Source organism: Lichenostomus cassidix, chromosome 2 (genome assembly GCF_008360975.1).
Source record: "Lichenostomus cassidix isolate B80296 chromosome 2, HeHo_3.0, whole genome shotgun sequence".
Classification (NCBI taxonomy): Eukaryota; Metazoa; Chordata; class Aves; order Passeriformes; family Meliphagidae; genus Lichenostomus; species Lichenostomus cassidix.
In genome coordinates, this window is record NC_139482.1 from 44,733,879 (window position 1) to 44,755,622 (window position 21,744).

Sequence of the window (21,744 nt, forward strand, 5' to 3'; positions counted from 1 at the left end):
ATTAGTCATTTTAATTTCCTGGTTTAAGGTTGAAATGCTCTCTTTAAAAAGTAGATCTATTTGCTTCTAAATTACTTCTCTGTTTTTATGTGTTGTTTTATTTTCTTTAATGAATATGAATAAAATAAAATTGATTAGTTCTGATAACAGGTAGGCCTTAGGGCTTAGTCCAACTGAACTGAGTAGTAGAATTCCATGTTAGAGGTGTACAACATTAGTGAGAAAATCACAACGCAGATGGATTGAGAGAGATTGCCAGAGGATTAAACTGTTTTATGAGAACTTTAGGGAACCTTTATGTAGATTTAGAACCTGATTTTGATTTTGATTATGCTATTTTCACATCTATGGAAATGGAGTTGTAAAAACCTTAATTTTCCTTTTAGAGAAGTAACACTAATAAAAAACAGCAGAGAATTTTTATGATCTTTGCTGTTGCTATTTTTTGGTGTAATGTTTGCATATATGCTGCTTTATCGAATAATACCTGGCAGGAAAACTTGCCCAGATACAGACTCTTGAAATGTTAAGTTTTGTGTCAGCTAATAGCACTGTTGTCAAGTCATACATCATTGTAATTAATATCAAAGGCAGTGGTCAGAGTTCATTATTGCAAGTGAGTGCTCATAGTCTAGTCATGTACAGACTGTAATGCTAATCACCATTTTTAATGTAAAACATAACTCCTTAGCATTACATTTGTAAAAGCTCCCCTTTAGTAAAGAAATTAGCTATTAACCTTAAACCTGTAATTTTGTGTCCTCTTTTGTGTTGCTGATCAGTTACTGAATGTCTAACTTGTAAAAATGTGAGACAAATATTTGATGTTGCTGTTAAGTGAATTTCTGAAAATGTCATCTTGGAAGGTTCAAATATGTACTCTCAATATAAAGCATTAAAAAGGAGCAAATACCATTCATTCTTTGTTCTTTTTACTTTCAATGGTGAATTTTTGGCTTTGTGATTGTAAGTAGCAAATGAGGAAGAGTCAGGTGTTTGGGGTGCTACAGCTGGAGCTGCAGATTTGAGTGAATTCATTTCTGCCATGAATCCTCTGTTCAGCATGAAGCAAATCTAAACCACTGCCCAGTCTGTTCTCTTGTGTTCAATAGTAGGTGCCCAGAGAAGACCAGAAAGGAATCAAGTGAGTGGGAATACATTCTGGAGGCTTTGTCAGCCTTCTGTGGGTTGTTTTTTTCAGAATCCATGTAAGAAGGTGTAGATGTTCTGTAGATAGTAGCTTTTGAGGAATAATTTTCATTTCATTTATAAGGCTTGAAAAAGATATTTCACAAATAATTTTCAGCATAGTTACTCTGTAACATAATCACATGCATATAAAGATTTACCATCTTCAGCTATTTTCTTTGGATTTCTTCATCTGATCTGATCACTTGCCTCTTAATTTTATGCCATCATCATACAGTGAAAAAGAAGCACACTACTTCATAAATTTCTAGCATATTGTCTCCTTTTGTTGTACCTTTGCAATCTGAACAGTCATGCCTATTTTTTTAAGAGCCCTTAGCAGGGTTCAAAAATTCTGTCAAGGATTTGGCATTTCATCCTTTTGAAATGAATGTCTTAATTCTTGCTATGTGCATGTTCACCAGTTCTATTCTTCAGAATAATTTCTACTCATTTGTTCAGCTTAGAATATATGTGATATCCATATCCATTTTCATACCCTTCCATCCAACTTTTCTCTGAAGCATTGATCTGATAACATCACATTTTTTGTCTTTCAAATTTTTAAGGTATCACTCCTGTAAAAAATAGCCTTTTATGTTCAGTGTCCTGCAGTAGGTTTTCATTTTGCAAGAAAGTGGGATCTATTAGAAAAACAGATCTTCAATGTTGTTGTAAAGCAAAATTGGAGGCACAATCTCATTCTGAAAATTGTTAGTATATTAAAAATTCAGATTGTACTGATAGCAAGGCTTTCAGTAAAAGGCATTCTTAAATGGAACTGTGTGATTTTAGGAATATATGAGTTCTTTTTAACAAATAGTTTACCAAACAGAATTAATCTGATTATTGTTGTACCAAATGACTGATGATTTTGAGCCAGCACTGTTTATTTATATATAGATTTAGATGAGATGGAACTATTTAGTATGGTTATTCAGTGTTATGATTTGTGTATGTATATCATGTTGATTCTGTATGTTTTCCAAACAGGGTAGGACCTAATTTAATACAAATTATATAACAGTCTATGAAAAACCAAAATACTTATGGATTAGAATATGAACACTCTATGTAATAAATTCCATAGCTAAACTCCCATTTCACAGGCTTTAAGACAATTCCTTTTTAAAACCACGTAAGACAGCAATGAAGAGTGTGATAATGTCACTCTCTCTCTTGAGCACATATATACAAAGTTGGGATAAATCAGCTCTAAGCTTTGTCTTAATGCAATGCTTGATGTGACTTTATGCTTTAGCTAAGTTATGTGGATAATTTTCTGCAGCTATTTCTTGTTTCAGTCATAAAGGTTTGCAGGTGACCTTTAAGAACAAATCTATTGGTTCTAGTTTTGTCTTAGCTTATCTCAGCAGAAAGTGTAGCTGACTTTGTAATGCTGTAACAATCGAGGCTGCTTGCAGTGTTTGAAAACAATTGTTTCATAATTTTCCCTCTACCACAAAAGCATTTTTCTAGGTTTTGTCTAAACTAGGATTGCTTAGCTATTCTTGCTATTTGATTATATTTTACTGCTAATGTGTTCACAGTTTAAATGCTGCTTATGTAGCAAAGGGAGCAGCTTTTGCTGGGGTAAGTAATTCCAGTAGGCCCTAAGCATAAGTAGGCTTGTGCTGGCAAAACTTCATTTTGTCATTATGATTACTGTTACAGTAGTTGCTCTTTTTGGGAGTCTGTGGTGTTTAAATGACTTTCTTTACATTCAGTATTGTTATATCTACATCAGCAAAATTCTGTTTTTCAGGCATGGACTAAGCTTTTAATTTAACTAGTAGATTTGGCTCTGGAAATGAACCTCAAATATAATAAGTCTTCCTATCTGTAATCCTGGGACTCTCTTATGACCTGGCTGTGTCCAAGCTGCCATAACTGTCTATTTAAGGGTTATTAGATGGCCCAGAGGAGAATAACTTTCATGTTCTCCTGACCTATGAAAGGAACTTGTTTCCACTGAATATGGAAAAAAATGTCCCTCAACTTAATAAGAAGAGAAATTGTCCTTAAATTTAAGCTTCTAAACTTAGAAATAATGAGTTTCTTTCCTTATCTAAACTATTTTCCTTATGGTGGGTGTACCATTTCAGTATGCAAGAAAAAATGGACCCATTTGTTTGAACAAGGCTGTTACTTAGTTTTGTTAAATGTCTATATGTGGATGCGTAAAATGATACTGTTTTATTATGTTTTGAACAGTTTAGTGGATGTGTTTTACTTGTCTCTAGGTCCACATGCCAGTGCTGTACAATGCAACAGATCTTCTTATTCCCATCCTGAACTCATATAGATTATATATCATAGAATAATTATTACATTTAGGTGAAGGCAAGGATCAGAGAAATAGAAAAACAGTATGAAATAATAAACCATTATTCATATGTAATGCATATACCTGCATTACTTATAAGTATTTCTCAATTATCATAGATATGGTTGTTCTCTTAGCATGACTTTCATCCTTTATTGTATTTCCTTTACAAGACATGGTTCCAGCAGATATAAAAAAAACAGGGCTCTTGCAAGTGACATTAATCTAAATGAAACATTTATTTTATGACCTTTGGATGGCTGTTCTGGCCCCCTTTGAATTTTTTGATGAAGTTCATAGAAGAAAATGTGAAATTCCTTTTAGCTGCTTCCGTTCAGTCTAGTACTTTAGTTTACATTATCCATAAAAGTAACATCTTCTCTTTTTTTACTGGACATGAGTAAAAACTCTTAAATGGAACTGTGTGATTTTAGGAATATATGAGTTCTTTTTAACAAATAGTTTACCAAACAGAATTAATCTGATTATTGTTGTACCAGACGCCAGTGTGGAGTTTTACACAGTAAAGCTTCAGACATGAAATTAGATACTTACTTTAGTCAAATATAACTCCTATTTATTAACAGAGAACTATGTAATATAACTTGTTTTTAACTGAGATACTACTGGCAAGACAACTTTGTGGTGTGTTGTACACTGAGATCCCAGATGTGCTCTCTTGTATTGGAGTTCTGCATTTGTTACATGGGCTTCTTAATGCAGTCTTATCTTTGCTGTATCATAAAGCTAAACCTACCAGCTTTTCATGAAGCACTTCAGTGACATTACAGTGACACAAGAGAAAATTTTTGAAATGCAGAATTTGGTCTTCTCTGTGATGTTTGGTGAATAGGCATTTAGTGCGATGTGTAAGAAGAGGTGACAATCATTCTTCCAATTAGACAATATAATACAGTAAAAAGTAATAAATGATGTGATTCATATGTAATTATAGTGTGGATGCTTTACTAATACAGTGTTTTGTGTTCTAAGAATGGAAAACACTGCATTAATGTAAAGTGTTACTGATTTTTGAGACTATTCTTTCTATGAGCATATATATGCTGGGTTTTATCTGATTTTGAAGTGCAGGAGAATATAGCTGACTTTTTTTGGTCCACCACTGCTCAGCATTGTCAAGTGACTGACAAAAGTATCATATATAAATATGTTAAACCCAATAAGTTAGTTAACATAGCATGCTTTAAAAAACACAGCATATTTGTAATTTCATTATGTGTGCTGAGTCTATTAATTGAAATGGTTAATGGTGCACTCTGTTTCATAATATGTGTAGTCCTATACTTATAAATTTTTATTAATTTCTGCCATTAAAAAATATTAACTTAATTAGTCTTCTGCTCACTTGAATCACATCAGTGAAGCACACCTAGAAGTAATTTCCAAAGCAGTATAACATTGCTGTTTCTAATTCATATCTGAAATGGAACTAATTTTTGTTGAGAACTAGTCAAAGGCTAAGGTTCTGGGTCATGAATCTTGGCAACAGCTATTCTACTACTCTATTCCTGTTGTTAGTTTAGTGTGTTAAATAAGAATTCACTTCCTCTGTTTTTAAATAAATCTTAAAATGTCTTTTTACAGCCTCATAGAAGAAATCCATCTTTTTCCAGTTCTTTTCCAAGTCATCTTGGTAAGAATAATTTTTAATATATATATGTGTATATATAATAATAGATAGATATCATATCTCCCAAATCATGTCAAACTAGTAAGTTTCTTTAGGCATGTTGATAAAATAATAAGATGTTGTTAAAATCAAATGGAACAGTCTAACAAAACAAAAGAATCTAGTGCATGCAGACATTTAAGACGTTCTCACCAAGTAGTCCACCTGTATCAGAAGTTTAAGTACTTTTTTCTCTTTTGAATCAAAAAACACCCTGAAAAATAGAGTCAATAAGCTTGATTGTTAATTAGAACTATATATTTACCCAATCCATACAAGAAATGCTGAGGAAGTTGCATTTTATTTAATAGTATCAAATACAAATTTGATACTGTAAGCATGGTACTCACAAATCCCACTATTTGCTTTTAGAATTTCTTTCAATATAAAATATCAAGGATATTAATTTGGATAGTCACATGTGGAACTTCCATCTATAAATAGGATTCTGCCTAAAGGTCATGAAAACTGTGGATGGTTTTGTTTCTCTGAAATTTTGGAAAATGAATATATTAACGAAGAAGAGAAATCTTCTTCATTAGAAGATTTCTTCTTCACTAGTTTGGAAGCTCAGTACTGTGCCTTTACATTAGCCTTCTCATTGCTAAATTCCAGTCTCATTAATCTCTTAAATTTCTATGTTCATAAATTTGTATCAGGTAGGTGTCCTGTCTTGTAAGTGTGCTGGTACTTAACAATTTCTATGCCAAGATGTAATGTCCAATGTGTATTTTCTATGTATCGTTAAGTATAGTTCATATTTTTTCCTGAAATGAAGCTGACAGAACATTGACTCTGTTAGACTCTGAAGGGAAATACTGTGAGCTCAAAATTGGAAAGTATCTCCAGGAGCTGTCTTTGTTTCAAGGTTGTGCTACAATCCAAGTGGGATTGAATGTACTAGCTTTAATCTAGATAGTGCAGTAGCAAGGACGCAATGGCTTGCAGATACTGAGCAGTTCACAAGAAATAAGTTTTAATATGACTGGTTTTTGCTGCTCATCAGTGTAGAGTTAAACTACCTCTTACACTGCACACAACCCTATGTTGTGATCTAAGCAGTAACACTAAGATTTGGCAATTTTTTTATCCTCTGTCATCTCTCTGGACCAGTTAGATCTCTGAATTCAACCAAAGCATAGGAAAAGCATACTTTCATGTCATTTATGACTGCGATTTTGTAAATGTTATAGTTGCCAAGCAAAAAGAACTGAATCAGTGAAAAAATCTGTTCCTGTCTACCTGAAAAGTTGTTCTAAGAGAATAGCTATTACTTACGTTCACCTGAACTAGGTTTTAGTCATTGATCTGATTAGTAAGAGGCTTTAAATAGAGTTCCAGTTCCCCTGGAAACCCGCAGCACTCATTTATCTCTCAACACTTAGTTGCATTTGGGAAATGCACATTAATGGTGTGCTTTGTGAGTATGTGAAAAAGCGGAATACAGTTCTTCGTTGCAGAACTTCAGAGGTGAATTTCATGTCACACCTGAATGAAAATTAATTTCATCAGTACCATGAGCCCAGATCCTGGTGCTAGTAGTTTCATAGATTATAAGTAGCCCTGCAAAGCAATATGAAGGTATGACTGCAATATGCATAGACATTGATCTTGCAAAAATGTCCAGTGTGGTCAGTGAAAATGTAGTGATGTGCATCAGTGGAAAAATGGAGACATGCTGACAATTTATGAGTATTTTCAGGACAGTAAGGGATTGAAAAGCAGAAGTAAAGCTGACAGCACAATGTGAAAAAATTAAAAGGTGCAAACTCCCCTTGGTAGCAAGATTAAATGTAATGAGCCAAATTCCATGATTATGTAAATAATGTCAAAAGTTGGGTTGATATAAGGTTGAGAGGCTGCTGTTGATGAAGAAGGGATTATAGCAGGAAAAGTTACTGTGGGATATATTTCATGTTTTACTTTCTTGCTGCCTTTTACTGCTACATCCTTAGTATGCTGTTTCTAATATATTTTGCTATGTCAATCCTGTCATCTGTCTGCAGTATCAGTTTATGATATACAAAATACTGGTTTTGATTATTATGTTATAATACTGAAATTAGGTTGATAAAGGACTTGGAAGAGTTCTACTGCCATATTTGTAAATTATGGCTACATATATTTTAGGTTGCTACCAAGATTTTGCTGAATAGCAAGTAATGATGTTGACATGAACGTTATTTTCTGTGTTATGTTACTTTCTAAAAGGGTAACATCATAAATACTGCCTGGTCTTCCTTTAGGGTTACTTGAATGTAAGCTGTTGCACAGAAAAGAAATTCTGTGTAGTTGGTGAAATTCTATTTTTCTGCTGCTAAGTTTTAAAACTAAAGCTAATGATGCTTGTGATTAGGAGCTCAGTGCTATCCTGTTTTTAAACCTCAGTAGTCAATTGTGTGCTTATCCTATTAAAAATCTCTGGTGTAGCTTTTAGTCACACCAGCATATAATCACAGACATCAGGTTTTGCTGTAAATTTTTTTTGCAAAGTTCTGTATTTTAATAGCTAGTTAAAGTTTAAAGGCATATTCTTTCAATAAAAATTACTTTATAGTAAGATTGAATGTTATTGTATTTAAAAATTATATCATAATATTAAATATGATCAACCAGTAGTAGATAGTGTCTTCATGTCTAAACTGCACAGTGTATTTTTAAGATTTAGATTCAATGGTTTTATTTATACTGTCATTCTATCCTTAACACAAGGAAATTCACATATTCTCTTTATATTTGTGAAATAATTAAAATTAATTTTAAAATTATATATTTTAATTTATTTTCCTTCAAATACAGTGGAAAGCTCTTACTATGAAAATACAAAATAGATTTCTCTTTGAAGTCCTGTTCATATATTTTTATTTTTCCTAGTTGTGTATAGGCTTGAAATTTTATACTGTCCCTGTGTATTTTGGGATGACTGTATTGGACGTTTTAAACTAAAGGATCGTATACTGCTCATGTTTTTGATAGACTGCAGTCAACCTGTGCTTGAATGCTCAAAATGTGCTTCAAAATCATTGTTATGGTGACAGTCACTGATCCTTTTAGAAGGTGTGCTTTGCTCACTTAGTTGTAGTTGCAGTTGAAAATAGAGTTCAATATTGCATTTATCACTTAGGGAGAAAATATGAGCTAAGCATAATTATAAGAAAAACTATAACAGTTACACAAAAAATAGATAAACATACACTCTAAAAGAAGAAACAAGACACTCAAGTTTTCTTGTGTAACAATTTATTTTCAAGAAAGCTAACAATTTTGTGGAAATTTTGTCAAAGTAGAGGATACATAGCCATGTATAACTACATTGCTTTGGTATAGTTGGATTGGTTTTTTTTAATTAAAAATAATTCTAACCAAAGTACTTCAATAAAAAAAAAAAGTTGTGAGAAAGAAGTTGTATAGCATCCAAGTGGAAGCAATGGTTGGATTTTGTATTTCATTTCAAATTTTGCTAGGAGAAAAAAGCTACAGGAAATGTTTAGGGTCAGAGATGCCACTTCTTATGATTCAGTTAAAGCAATGAAGCCACCCACTTAGAATGATTTAAATATAATACTCTTTTTCTGGCTAGTCTTACCTGTGGAAATACTATAAAAATGGAGAAAAAGAACACTGGAGAGGAACAAGAAGAGCCTCATCGTTCCTCTTTTGCTTGGTTTCTATTTTTTAGTGAGAGATTACAGTCATATATCATTTGAGGGAAGAGGTGGACATTTTTCTGTCTAGCAGCCACATGAATGATAAGTATAGATGATCAGAGGTTATTGCAGCATTTGAAGCATTAGATTACTTGTGTCTGTTAAACAAAACACCTCCTAGTCCAGCATGGTGCACACCTTGTTGGCTGTCTGAAAGAATGGGGAGCATGTTTCTAACTCTTGCAAGTACATGTAGGCCAGGATGAGTACTTGAAGCAATAGACAAGGAGACTCTCTTACATTCTGTAAAGAGTACAAGTTTATGCTGCTGAGTTCATCTGCTGGGAAAAATTAGGATAGTAAATTTGGCCAATAATATAAGCTCTAGCATTTAGTGTGAATGGGCCCTTGGTCTTCTATGCTGTAAATGAGCTTTGACTTAAAGTCCCTCTTTCAGCTTTGCGCATGCATGAGAAGATTGATGTTGATTGATTGCTCTGGACATCTTGCTCCAGTCTGTGGGCATACTCAATCCTTTATTTAGAATCAGAGCTCTATTAGAAAAATCAACACAAAGTTATCTGGGTATGCTTAGTCTACATGTGTCCTAAAAAACAGGTAAAAGTATTTATTTTAATACCTTTGTGTGTGGTATTCCTTTTCCTCTCTGTGTATTCAATGCTGTTACAAAAACGTTCAATGCAATGACTCCTTTTGGTGTATTTCAGCTGTTTATTACTGCTGTTAAGGAAAACCTGCATTTGTAAGGTATCTGAAAATAGATTGCAAGAGGAATTTTTATGGCTTCTACAGGATGGACATTAGTTACGGTTAGAAACCTTAAATGTATCCATAATGAATGTCTTTATATTTTTCTTTCTGTGAAGTATGCGTATTTCCTCAAATCTACTATATCTTATAGTCAAACTGTAGGCTGGGGCAGTGTGTGTAAAACTGCTGTAACAGATTAGGAATGTAATCTATGAGGATTTCTGAAAGTGCAAATGACAAAATCCTATTTTAATGGGTAGTTTATAAAGCAAAATAATTGCTTGTTTTGAAAGACATTTAATATCCAAAGATGGGTTTAGGAGAAACACATGTGAAAAAGTGTTGGACTATCTTAAAATTTATATATTTGGAATGAGAAAAAATTATGAGATACCATTTAAAAAAGATAAATGTAATGCAAATGTAAAATTTACTATGAGTAGAACACTTTAACCATGAGAATGGTTTAAATCTCTTCCAAACTGAGAAATTTCTTACTAATGCATTGAAGTCTTGGGTCTACATTCAGTAAGGTATTACATTTATTCTCTTTTTAACACTAAATCAAATTAATAGGAATGTTTCTACAGACCAAAGAAGACACTGTAAAAGGCAGTAGGGTACAGTATGTTAATTTCCAATTTTCCAGGAATAAAATATGGCTCCTCTGGTAGAAATGTTAGGATTTTTCATTACCCTATTAACTTGCTTGAGCACTTTTAGTTTGAGATTCCTGAGACTATTTATCTCTTTTAAATTGCTGACCTGAAAATCGAGTATACTTAAAAGGGATAAGCCTGCACATCAGAATGTACTTCTCGAAATAAACATATCTAAGTAGAACTCTCTTGAGAATTTTTTAGCAGAAGTAGAGTCCTGCTAATAGAAAGTTCTAGTTTCAGAAACAGAATGTTTGGTTGGTTGGTTGGCGTTTTTTTGTTGTTGTTGTTGTTGTTTGTTTGTTTTGTTCTCATGATCTTTTAGTCAGGAGTTTCTTGGGAAGTGTTTTTACATATAAATGTGTGAGAAGTGCTGACTTGGGTTGTTAATCCACTATGGTCAACTGATCTCTGCAACTATTAACACTGTACACAGAATGAGTTCTTAACACTTTTGTTTTATTCATGTGTAACTATCATGTTCTTAACGGATGACAATAAAACTATTGCAACCACAGAGCTTAACAGTTGTCTGTGCTGCAGTGTGGCTGCAATCATGAAAATGTCTCCACCTAACTCTGAGCCAATGCTGCCAGCTTTAAACAGAGGTGGAATTATTTACTTTCCCTCCATCACATTGAGAAAATTATTGTTATTAGGGGTTTGATATTGGGTTTTCTTGAATGGTATTAATAGCTGATTTTCAGCCTTTCTTGTAGACTTGCTTGAGTCAAATAATTTTGACTGTCTTTAATTCAGCTTTCTTTTTGAAGTAGTTAAATGTTCTTTTTGTTACAAATAACAGAATTTTAGAATAGTTTAATGAAAAAACTGAAAACTTGAAGTACATGTTTTGTGGGATGAAGAATGAGCGTTTTGGCAGACTAGTTGAGAGAATTGAGAGAACTGCTTCCTGTTCCTGCTGGTGATCCACATTTATTTTTGACCCTGGGAAAATTGTTTAAGCCTTCTTTTTCACATGTGCTTATTATGCTTCTGTCCTTTGGGTGTCCAATGAACACCTTTACTCTTAGAAAACTATCAGAAATTGGTGTTCATCATTCTGAAGCTAAGCTTGTTTAAGGTCCCAACTGGACCTTATGCAAACATAATTCTTCAGGGATTTTTCTTATGGTAAGGTAATGTCTAAACTATAAATGTACATCACACAGGGACATAGGGAAGGTGAATTTGTTAATATTTAGAAGGTATTCAGATTTTGTTATGAGAAGCACTGTATAAATTCTAAGTAAATATGGGCAGCCTGTTTTATGATTGTATGTCTGTGTAGATCTATCCACAGTAGGATTGCTGATGGAGAAGGAAAACGTGTGAGAGGAAGCAGAACCAGGCTTTAAATAACTTTAATAGTATAAATTGATATTTTTCATAATAAAATGCATTTTAAAAAAGTATTGCTAAAGCATATCCTTCTATTGGTCTCTTCATTATCTGGAAAATTACTTTGAACCAGTGCTTCTGTTAGGGGAGGGAATAAAATATTTACAAAATCACCTGTAGCTCCATTTCTGAGAGAAAAATTGAGTCCACAGCATTTGTGACAACATTATGTTCTTGTAAAGGAAGGAAATCCAGCTATTTACATCTTAAAGGAATTGCTTTCTAATGCTAGACACTAATATTTTAGTGTGTATGCTACCTAGCTATTTTTTTTCTATTTTATAGGCAGTGCTAAAGGACATAAGAAAACTCATGTATAAACAATATTCTTATGTGTTTGTTAGCACTTATTTATTTATTCTGTCTTAAAGTTGAAAATGGTACAGATAATAAATACAAATCTAAAAGACTGTAGCAAGATTTTAAAGCTAGCTGTAACATACTGGATAGAAAATCACAAGCAAGTAGCAAAGTGCATAAGTATCTGTGCTTTGCAAAAATAGTGACCATGATTACTGCTGATACTAGAACACATTTCTAAGTTTTATGATGTTGTGACTGTTTTCCATTTCTTTGATCTCACTCTTCATGTTATATACTGCTCATCTTCAATAAGCAGGCAAACATACTGGTTTTGTGAAGGTGGGTTTTTTAAGAAATGTTTCTACAGTAGTCCGGAGTGGATAATTATTTTGTGTTTGATGGTATAATGTCTTACAAGTTGTCTTTTGAAAGAAAATATATTCACAATTTAAAAGAAAAAGCTGTTGCTAAGTAACAATCATTGTTGTGCGTGGCATGGCAGATCCATGTATTTATCACATCGCTGCTCTGACCATCCCAAGAACATTTCAGAGTGTTGCTCCAGAGTGATATAGAACCCAGCTGGAGGTCTCTGGTGTTTTTGCATCTTCTATTGGTTGGGACAAATAGGGTGCTGCAGGGATGCATGGTGATGATGCACTTTAAGCTCTGTTTGAAGCAATTAATGAGTAACTGTAACCCCAATATTTATCCAGTGTTATGGTATGAAGTACAGAATGATCCCTTCAGGGATTTCCTTCAGATCCAACAGTTGTTGTAAAGGTCTCTGCACCTGCAAAGGGTAGGGCATCTGCTTGCTACTGTGTGCTGGCCCTTGGCTGTTGCTCAAAATCCCCTAGGTTTGTCCTGTATTTAGAGGATTGCCTGTTGTCCTTTGAACCTTGCTGGATGCTGGTAGTTGGCAATTCCCTTAAACCCCTCCAATTACAAATGCTGTAATAGTGGTTATTCTGAACAACTCATCAAAGTTAGTTTTTCTTGGAAGGCTAAAATTCTTTGGAATACATAGTATGTTCAAATACTGTGTTCAGAGAAAAAAATTAAAATATATTGTAAAAGATGTAATAGTACTTACCCTGAACTGTTGACATCTTGGAGCAAGCCCACCATCATGAGCAGGGGGTCTGGAGCACATGGCATACCTGGAAAGGCTGAAAGAACAAGTTTCATATGACATTTGCAAAGAAGTCTTGGGGAGATCTTTTTCCTGCCTGTAGCTACCTCATGGGACAAGATGAAGAGAAGATGAAGCCAGACTTGTCGCAGCAGTGGACCATGGAGGGACAACAGGATGAATGCAAGCTGGAAGATGGTAAATTCCAGCTTGATATAGAAAGAAACTTCTTGCTGTGGGGAGGGTGGTCAAACACTGGAATGAGATGAGAGAGGTTGTAGCATGTCCATGCTTGGAGACTCTATGCAGCCCCGAGCCGAGCAGCCAGCTAGACTGGAGAGCTCCAGAGGTGCCTTCAACCATATGCTATTCTGTGATTTGATTGTCCCAATCCAGTCCATCTCCCCAAAAAACAACCAACTGAACAAAAATTGCCCCACAGGTTATCTCCTAGCATGGTAGCCACCATATGCTGAGCCCTGTCTGTAGTTAGATATCTTAACTCTTCTAGACTAGGATCCAAGTCAGCAGTCTTTCAGGTGAGTTTGGGTTTCTGAGCTCTTCATCTTTTTCCAGCTTCCTAATAACTTGTATGCTTAGACCTTTAAGTAAGCAAAGTAGATGGACTGAAGTGGCAACGCTTATTCAGCTAGCTTGGCTCCACTCCCAAGCCACCTACATTTTATACTGCATGAGGGTGGTATTTTATGAACCAAATCCAAGGCAGACTGTAGGTCAGGGCTGAATGGATGGGTGTAAAAAGTCACTGAGTGTTTCTGCCAACTTGTTTTGTCTCTCAAGACACTCGGACATTTATGCAAGGTTACTTGAAATATGAGTCTTGTGGTTTTTTACTGTGTTCTAAACAGGGTTTTTTTAAAAATTTTGTGATTTGGTAGTTTTAATATCATTGTGGAGAATTTTTCCTAATGATTATATTTTTACTTGCAAACAGTGCAGCTCTGACCTTTAAGGGAACATGCTAACTTCAGCTTTCCACATGATAGATAAAGCTGATGCTATTGGATTTTATTTCTAGGAAAAGAAGTTTACTTAAATGTTAACTAGGACATTTCTTTTTAACTCCATGAGCTTTATGACAGGTAAGATTTGTAGAATATTCGAAATATGTTGCAAGAAGACTTTTATAGTATTTAGGTGAAGAATCGTGTGTAAAATAACCCCAAACTTCTAAAAATGTAGAAAAGACATGAACTTTTGCCCTGATAGGGAAATAATCTTTCTTTTATTTGTCACTTTATATTGATAGAAGACTTTAATACAATTTCTTCAGTACTTAATTTTATAGCACTTTGTCCTGTCTATCCCCTTCTATCAGGAATGATACTGTTACTGTTCCCCCAGTTCAGTGTGAAGGAAGAGTTTATAATCTTTTTCCATGGTCACTGAACGTTTTATCAGGAATTTCATTTTAGATGACAGATCAGTCTGTCAGTCTTGGGAACTTAAGGCAGAAGGGTACTGAGCTTATGTTCCTTGATGATGGATTTCACCAGCAGCAGGAGTAAGAGGTCTGGACTGACCATCACCACAGACAGCCCTAAGGCTTGGATAGAAACATAATTGGTGCTCATGTTGTCTCCCTATCAGTTTTTCTGCAAACACAGCCTTTTAAGAACTTACAAAGTTCACAGTGTGGAGTTTCTGAATCAAGATTTTCCCGCTCTTCAACAGTATTTGGTTGGGTTGGTTTTGGTTTGGGATTTTTTTTTTTTTTTGTAGTCATAAAGCTGTTCAGCATTCACATATTCTTTCATCACACTTGATTTGAGCCTTTTTTGATAGAAGTTTTGTGCATAACCTTCAGGATCTTGTGATTATTCATGTAATTAAAATCCTCTCAAGTTTTTTTTACACCTAATACTATTCACTTTCAGTTTAATTTGCACCATTTTCAAAGCAGCCATGAAACCGCTATGTGTTCTGAAGTATTGCAGAACGTGAGACTGCTGTCTACAGTCACAGCTCTACATATGAAGTGATGCAGGATGTGTTGCCATTAGCACTCAGGAATGAGATATTGTGGTTAGATAAAAACACAGTCTAATAAAAACATCTGTTTAATCCTTTGTCCTGGTCTGGAAAATAGACTGAATGTTACACATTGTAAGAGGAAGTACTGCAGTGGTAGGCAGAAAAACGTTGTGCAAGTTACTTCATGTGTGGATTTTGGGTTCCTCATCTCAAAACATTTACAACAGAACTGCAAATAGTGTAAAGAAAAGAGACAAAGGTGGTCAAAGGTCTGGAATGGCCCCTGTGAAAGAGATTATTCTTCTGTATGCTTTAATCAGGAAGGTGGTGGTTGAGGTAAGGTGTGATGTTTACATATCTATAGCATAGTCAGGTGAATAGGGAACAACATTGCTGCTCTCTGTCTCTACTCACATAAGATCTGTGTTATAAGAACTACAGAAAACTTGCAGTTGGGAATCTTAAAAATTGACAAAAGGTGACACTGTGTCCTGTAGGGTTATATTCAGCTCTCAGCTCTGCTCCGTGACATCCTCCGTTTACTTGAATTAAAAAACAGACTTGACAAATCAATGGAAGAAAAATCCATTGAGAGCTATTGTCTTAAAAAAATATGCTTCTGGCACAAAGTCCTTGGGCTGTGAATTCCTAGAGGCTGAGGAAAATGTTCAGTATACCTGTCTTGTAGGGGTTCTTCTGTTGTCAAGTGTTTTAGATATGTTGTTAGGGTAGGTAGACCTATTTGAACTGAGTCACGTTCTGCTTTATATACTAAAAATGAATGTATGGGACCCTTTCTGTATTGGAAAGTTTTAGTTCCTAGCTGTAGAAATTTGTTTTACAACTCCCATTTTTGCATGAGAAACGAGTTTAATTTTTATGACTTAAACAGATTGACTTGTTTTCTGAAGCAAGTTGTTTCTTAGAGAAATTAGCAAATTAAAAATATGCAGCTCTGAGTTATGAGGTTTATTTTCAGGCTGTGCTGTTTATTTGGCTGACTGTGACTATGTTGGTATTAATACACAGGAGCTAAAAATGAACAATAATTTGGGGGATTTAGAAAGAACTTTAGACATTGTTTAAGTTCTTTAAGAATTAGTATTTACCCAGATTCTGTGTTTATGAACAGGTTTCAGAGTTCTCAGTGTTTAAGGTAGGACACTTTTGCAGGATTCTTATTACATCAAAGCATCACTCAGTCATTATAATTAGACAATTTTCCCACTTAGAAAAAATATTTGGAAGGTGGTTGGGGATGGGTAAAGAGATAATTGTGCTCTTTTTTAATCAGAGATTTAACTGACATCATCATCTTCAGAAACCATCTTTCTTCTGTAACACCCCTTTCCTCCAAAATTTCATAAAATTTATTGCCTTTCTCCTACATTTTAATTTAAATAATGCAACTAAAGTAGTTACTCTTCTAGATTGGTAACTGGTTCTGCTGTGAATAAGATTAAACAAATTAAATTCTTTATCTTTTGTTGTTCATCCTCCCCCACTTTTATCAGCAACTGATAAATCTCACTTCCCATTATTTAAGCTTTTTTCCTATTCTTTCCTATTCTTGCAGTGCTCACACCTTGGACACATTTAATTTCATTTATTTAGTTATTTTCCCATAGATTGTAATTTTTTAATATTCATATATATATATGTGCATGTGTGTATTATATAAAATATGCACATATATATGTGTGTGTGTATGAAAAATCTCAAATTATTTATGTTCGCAATCTTTCTTTGTGACCTTGTAAGTGTTCTTCATACTGTATCATGTGATGTAAAAAAGAAAAAATGTGTCTGCTGCCAAGAGTTCCGAGACAGTTGAATGTGAGCAGCAGAAGAGGGAGTGGGAGAACGGCAGCTTGGGGAAGCTGGCAGTGCTGCTCTTGTTTGTAACTAGTGCTCCTCGGGGCTGGCTGGAGCTCAGCCCTGCAGCATTCTCTCCCTCCCACCCCAGCTTGGCCACTCCCTGAGTCACCGCTGGAGCTTGGGGACACGTGGACTTGGGGAAGAGGAGGGGCTGGAGCGCCGCGGTGTACATGTGTGAAACGCAGGTGCTGCAGAAAGACAGGGCTTATTTCTAACATGAGACTTCACGAGTCATGTACCAAAGTGTGCCCTCTATGACCTTTAACTGTCAAGTTATAGGGAGAAATCACGACCTTACCGTAGTTTCTTTGAATTTTATGAAAAAATTTTATGGGTACTACAGAAAAGAACCACCATCAGTGTATATCAAGACGAAGAGAAAGCATTTAAGAGAAAGTATATATTGAAGTAAATCTGGGTTGCAGGCTTTTTGATGTAAGATTTATTGATCTTGTAAAGCAGAATTTTACTGTGAAATTATCACTGTTCGGTCAAACAGCTGAGGTACATCTCTTAATCTCTATCTAAATAAATATTGGCATAGGAATGCAGCAGTTGCTGACTGTACCTTTATTGACCAGCTGCATTCTGATGACTAAGGTACAGAGCTATTGTGTGCTTCACAATAGAGTTTGTAAAAGAGTATTGAATGTCCATGAATGGTTTCTGGCTGGCAGAGGTTTCCACATTATGCTTCTGAACTCTGATAATTTATCTAGAAATTTGTCTGGTTTGGCTTCAGTCATGTATTCTTTATGCATTCCTTATGTTAATGTCTTCCTGAAGAGTTTGTATTGCAGGGTGATAATTAGATTTTAGCATGACAGTCTTCCACAAAGCAAAACAATTTAAATCTTAATATTCTACTTTTGACTACCTGTTTTTAACTGTAATAATTTACTCATTGTCTTATATACTTAGTTTCTAAATATATTTTGATTTATAAAATGTTTTTATAGGTAAGCTTAAAAACCATTGCTTTGCTAAGGTAGATTCATTAGCCATATGTATGCAAAAAGATTAAGCCTACCATGATGCATTCTTAGTTTACCCACCGTAACTTTCCAAGTACAATTTATAATAGAGCATCATCTCAAAGACTCAGCTGAAATTTTGGTAATCTTTTTCTTTTCTCTTAGATTTCTCTTTTGAGTCCCCCATTTATATTACAAGGTACAATGGTTCAATTTCTGCCCCTTGGATGTTTTGATCAAGTATTTCTTTACTAATCAAATGGGTACAGGAAGCAAAATTGTGTCCTAGAATTCTTTTCCTTTCAATTTCATTTACTGGGTTCCTTTCAAACTCTTGACTACCAAATAAGATAAAAACATGTTAAAACATTGTGGTGCTAAATACTGTGACTGACAGTTTCCACTCTGCAATTTAATTGAGGGCCCTAAATAGATCCCTGTGGCAGATGCTTAAGCACTATTTGGTGGGTGACATTGCTTTTCATTTTCTGTTGCTGTCATGTTATTTGATATGGAGTTTGGCAATAATTTAGGTCTTTACAAAGGAAAAACAGATTTCTTTCAGTTACCTATTGGAGTAAAGTATTCTTTCTCCTTGGTGCATACTCGATTCGTTTGTCTAAAGCAGAAAGGACACAAATGAGGACTGATAGCTCCTTTTACTGCTGCAGAGAGCCAAGGATTATTCTGTAAACAATCCAATTCATTTCTTACTGTATATTTTCAAGTTCTACATTTGCTTGCCCTGTGTCAAGTTCTGGAGCAGGATTTAAATTCCCTGCACGTAGCTATCTTTAGGGCTCACATCTGGATGGCACTGCAGGAGCATATTGCTGAAAGCAAACAGACTAGCAGTTCTGATGATAACAATGGAGTCTGAGAAAATACTGGATGCATGTATAAGATTCCATTAAAAAGCAGGGACTGAGAGGGATGTCTAATGCAGTCCATTTAATGCAGAACTCTCCAGAGAGTGAAGTGGGGATTATGCCTGCTCCTGTGCTTATTAAAGACTGGTATAGAGGATTCTTGTTGGGCGAATGGTATCTCCATAACAGATGCTCTGATACTCATGAATACATTTCTAATTATATCTTAATGATCTCAGCCACAAATAGGAAAACAAAAATCTTTGTCTCCCTGAGTGGTTACCTTAGTGGCTGCAGGATTGGCAAGGTTTAGATTTTCCATCTCCTCTCACTAATCCCAGGGGGCTTCATTGTGAGAAATGAGACTTGTTTATGATGGTGAATTAGATTGCTGTAAAAGGTTATTTCAACAGACAGTTGGGAAATCATAATAGAATAATTTAGTAAAAATGGGAGCTAAAGTATGCTTAATGAAACATGATTAGATTTAATTTTCTTGCTATTTCAATCATTAAAGGTACATTATCCTTTCTCAGACCTCATTTGGGCTCTTTGCCATGGACCCATTCTTAGTAACAGACTGAAACTTGCATGTTCCATTAGGATATAAAAATGGCTAATGATACTTTGGTCTCCTCTCCCTGGCTTTTGTAAAATTTCTGTTACTAGCTTTTCAGATATATTTTAGCTGTTTTCTACTTTGATCCTTTTATTCCCTCACATCTATTGTACACATTTTTCAGCATGAATAACTATTCAGGGAGTATAGATTGAATGAAATGAGGTAAAAGACTAATATAGCTACCTAATAATTGTGAAGTGGCTTATTATATGTAATTAAAAAATTTTGATTTAGTTATGACTAGGATTCTGTGTTCTAACAAAGTTAATATTTAATCTCTTCATATAAAATATATTTCTATGCTGTCTTAATCCCATGGTACAATTCTTCAGGTTTTTGTGGGCTTTTTTGGTTTGGTTTTTTTGGGATTTTACACTGGATTTTGATTTCTTTTTCATTATTTTTCTTTGTTCTTTCCTTTTGCAGTGCAATGACACATTGTGTGGCACCACATATGGGCTAAAATTTCTATCTGGCCTCTAGTGTTATTAAATTTAGTTCTTCATGACATTTTATGCCTCTCTCCTATCATCAAAATGCTACTTTGATCTAAAAATATCCAGTTCCTTTTCAGGCAGTGAATTCATATGAGAATAAAGCTGCTCTTTACTGGTATACAAATTGGGCAGAGCAGCAAAACCTTGTTGATTAGCTCAGTTGGTCAGAGCATGGTGGTAATAGCTCCAAAGTTGTGGGGTGGATCCCTGTATGGGCCATTCATTTAAGAGTTGGACTCAGTGGTCCTTGTGGGTCCCTTCCACCTCGGAATATTCTGTGATTCTGTGGTCATGGCTCCATTTGTTTTCAGGATTCCAATGCATTGTTTGGGGGAGGAAATATAGGGGTTATTTCAGTCTTTCATGATGTTATTCCAAGTTGGATGTATGTTTCACTGAGAAAGACTTATTTTGTTCAGGATGAATTTTCTGCCCAGAGTCGCATGGGAGGTAGAGGAGAAAGGCAGACCTCAGGGTAGCCAGTGGCATGTCAATCAGGAATGCTTTAGGGGAATGGCCCAAGTACAGATCCAAGTTCAGAATCGCCCTAGAGGAAATGGCTGACACTGGGTTTCTGAAGCTCAAGATAAATATTTTGACTACTAAGCAAGATGTTTTGCTAACATCTCTTACCATGTCCTACTGAAGTTGCTTCAGAGTGTACGTACTAAATTTTCTTTGTTGCAGAGCCTTCTGATGATCTGGACTTTCACTAAAAATGAGCAGAAATGAAAGAACTTAAGTCCTCTACATTTCTTCTAAGATAGTGAACTACTGTGCGGTACAGGTGGTGTGATAACCTAGTGAGTGTGTCAGTGCATACTGGGAATGTTTGGTTGAAACCTTAAAACATTTGAGGAAATGGAAAGTCTAGCTCCATTTTGAAACAGCATAGTCTCAACTCATCAACTTTTCAGTGTTACTGGAATAGTGTCATTTGAATTTTGTATGTCAATGGTGAAATAATTTGCGAGAAAATGTGTGTGTATGTATATTCATGTGTCTGTATGTACATATTTAATGGATCCTGTCCTTATGAAGCAATAGACATAAGGTCTCATATAATCATTTAGTACCTGTTTACTACTGAAATGCACTTTATGAGGGGTAAAAAAAGTCACTCTTCAGGGGGCAGAAGGCACTGTGCTACACTCTGAAGGCACTGTAATCTGTTTCCAGGCAATAATTGCCTTTACAGTGGTGATAATCAGGAAGATTTGAATTGAACCTGTGCTTGGAAAAACCCCACATATTGATGACTGAAATGGATCTCTGTCATTAAGTGGAATTAATTTTTGCAATCTATATTGATTTTCAAACCTGTATTCTAAAAGTTGATTTCTTGAATCACTATGTAGGTATCTAAATAGAAATGACTCAGGGAAAGATGGAGTGAGATTATGAAAAAGCAAATAAAAGAATAAAAATCACAATGAAATTTAATAATGCTATTTCTGTCCCAGACCAACATAACCAAGATACATATGCTGTCTTTGGTTCTGCTGCCACAGGCATCGTTAATATAAAAGCAGACTCTGTAGAGTCTGGAAACTGCAGCAATATCCGGGAAATATTTAAGCAAGGAGAAGGTATGGTCATTTAATCTTGAAATTCTTTCTTTTTAGTCTTTAGATTTGTTTATTTGTTCCTTTTAATTTTTCATCTTGTCTACATCCTGTTTCTTCTAGTAAACAGTAGTAAGGCAAAGTTATGTTAACCTTGCACAAAATTTGATTAGGGAATGGGGTTGGTGGCTTGTTGGACACCAAGTTAGGCTGATGAGTGGCTT

The 21,744-nt window shown here is 34.9% G+C and overlaps 1 protein-coding gene across 9 annotated transcripts in view; it reads left to right on the plus strand.

Moving 5' to 3' along the window:
• ULK4 (unc-51 like kinase 4) overlaps positions 1–21,744 on the plus strand; it is a 214,300-nt gene that overhangs the window by 98,502 nt on the left and 94,054 nt on the right. For 8 of the 9 annotated variants that reach the window (XR_014849839.1, XM_085051341.1, XM_085051343.1 and 5 more), the window contains one exon: positions 5,120–5,168. The exons of the other annotated variant lie outside the window; for it this stretch is intronic. Coding sequence is in view for 7 of the 8 variants with exons in the window: in XM_085051341.1 (XP_084907467.1) it covers positions 5,120–5,168 (49 nt within the window). In the remaining variant the exon portion in view is untranslated. The remainder of the gene's footprint in view (positions 1–5,119; positions 5,169–21,744) is intronic. 9 annotated transcript variants of the gene reach the window in all.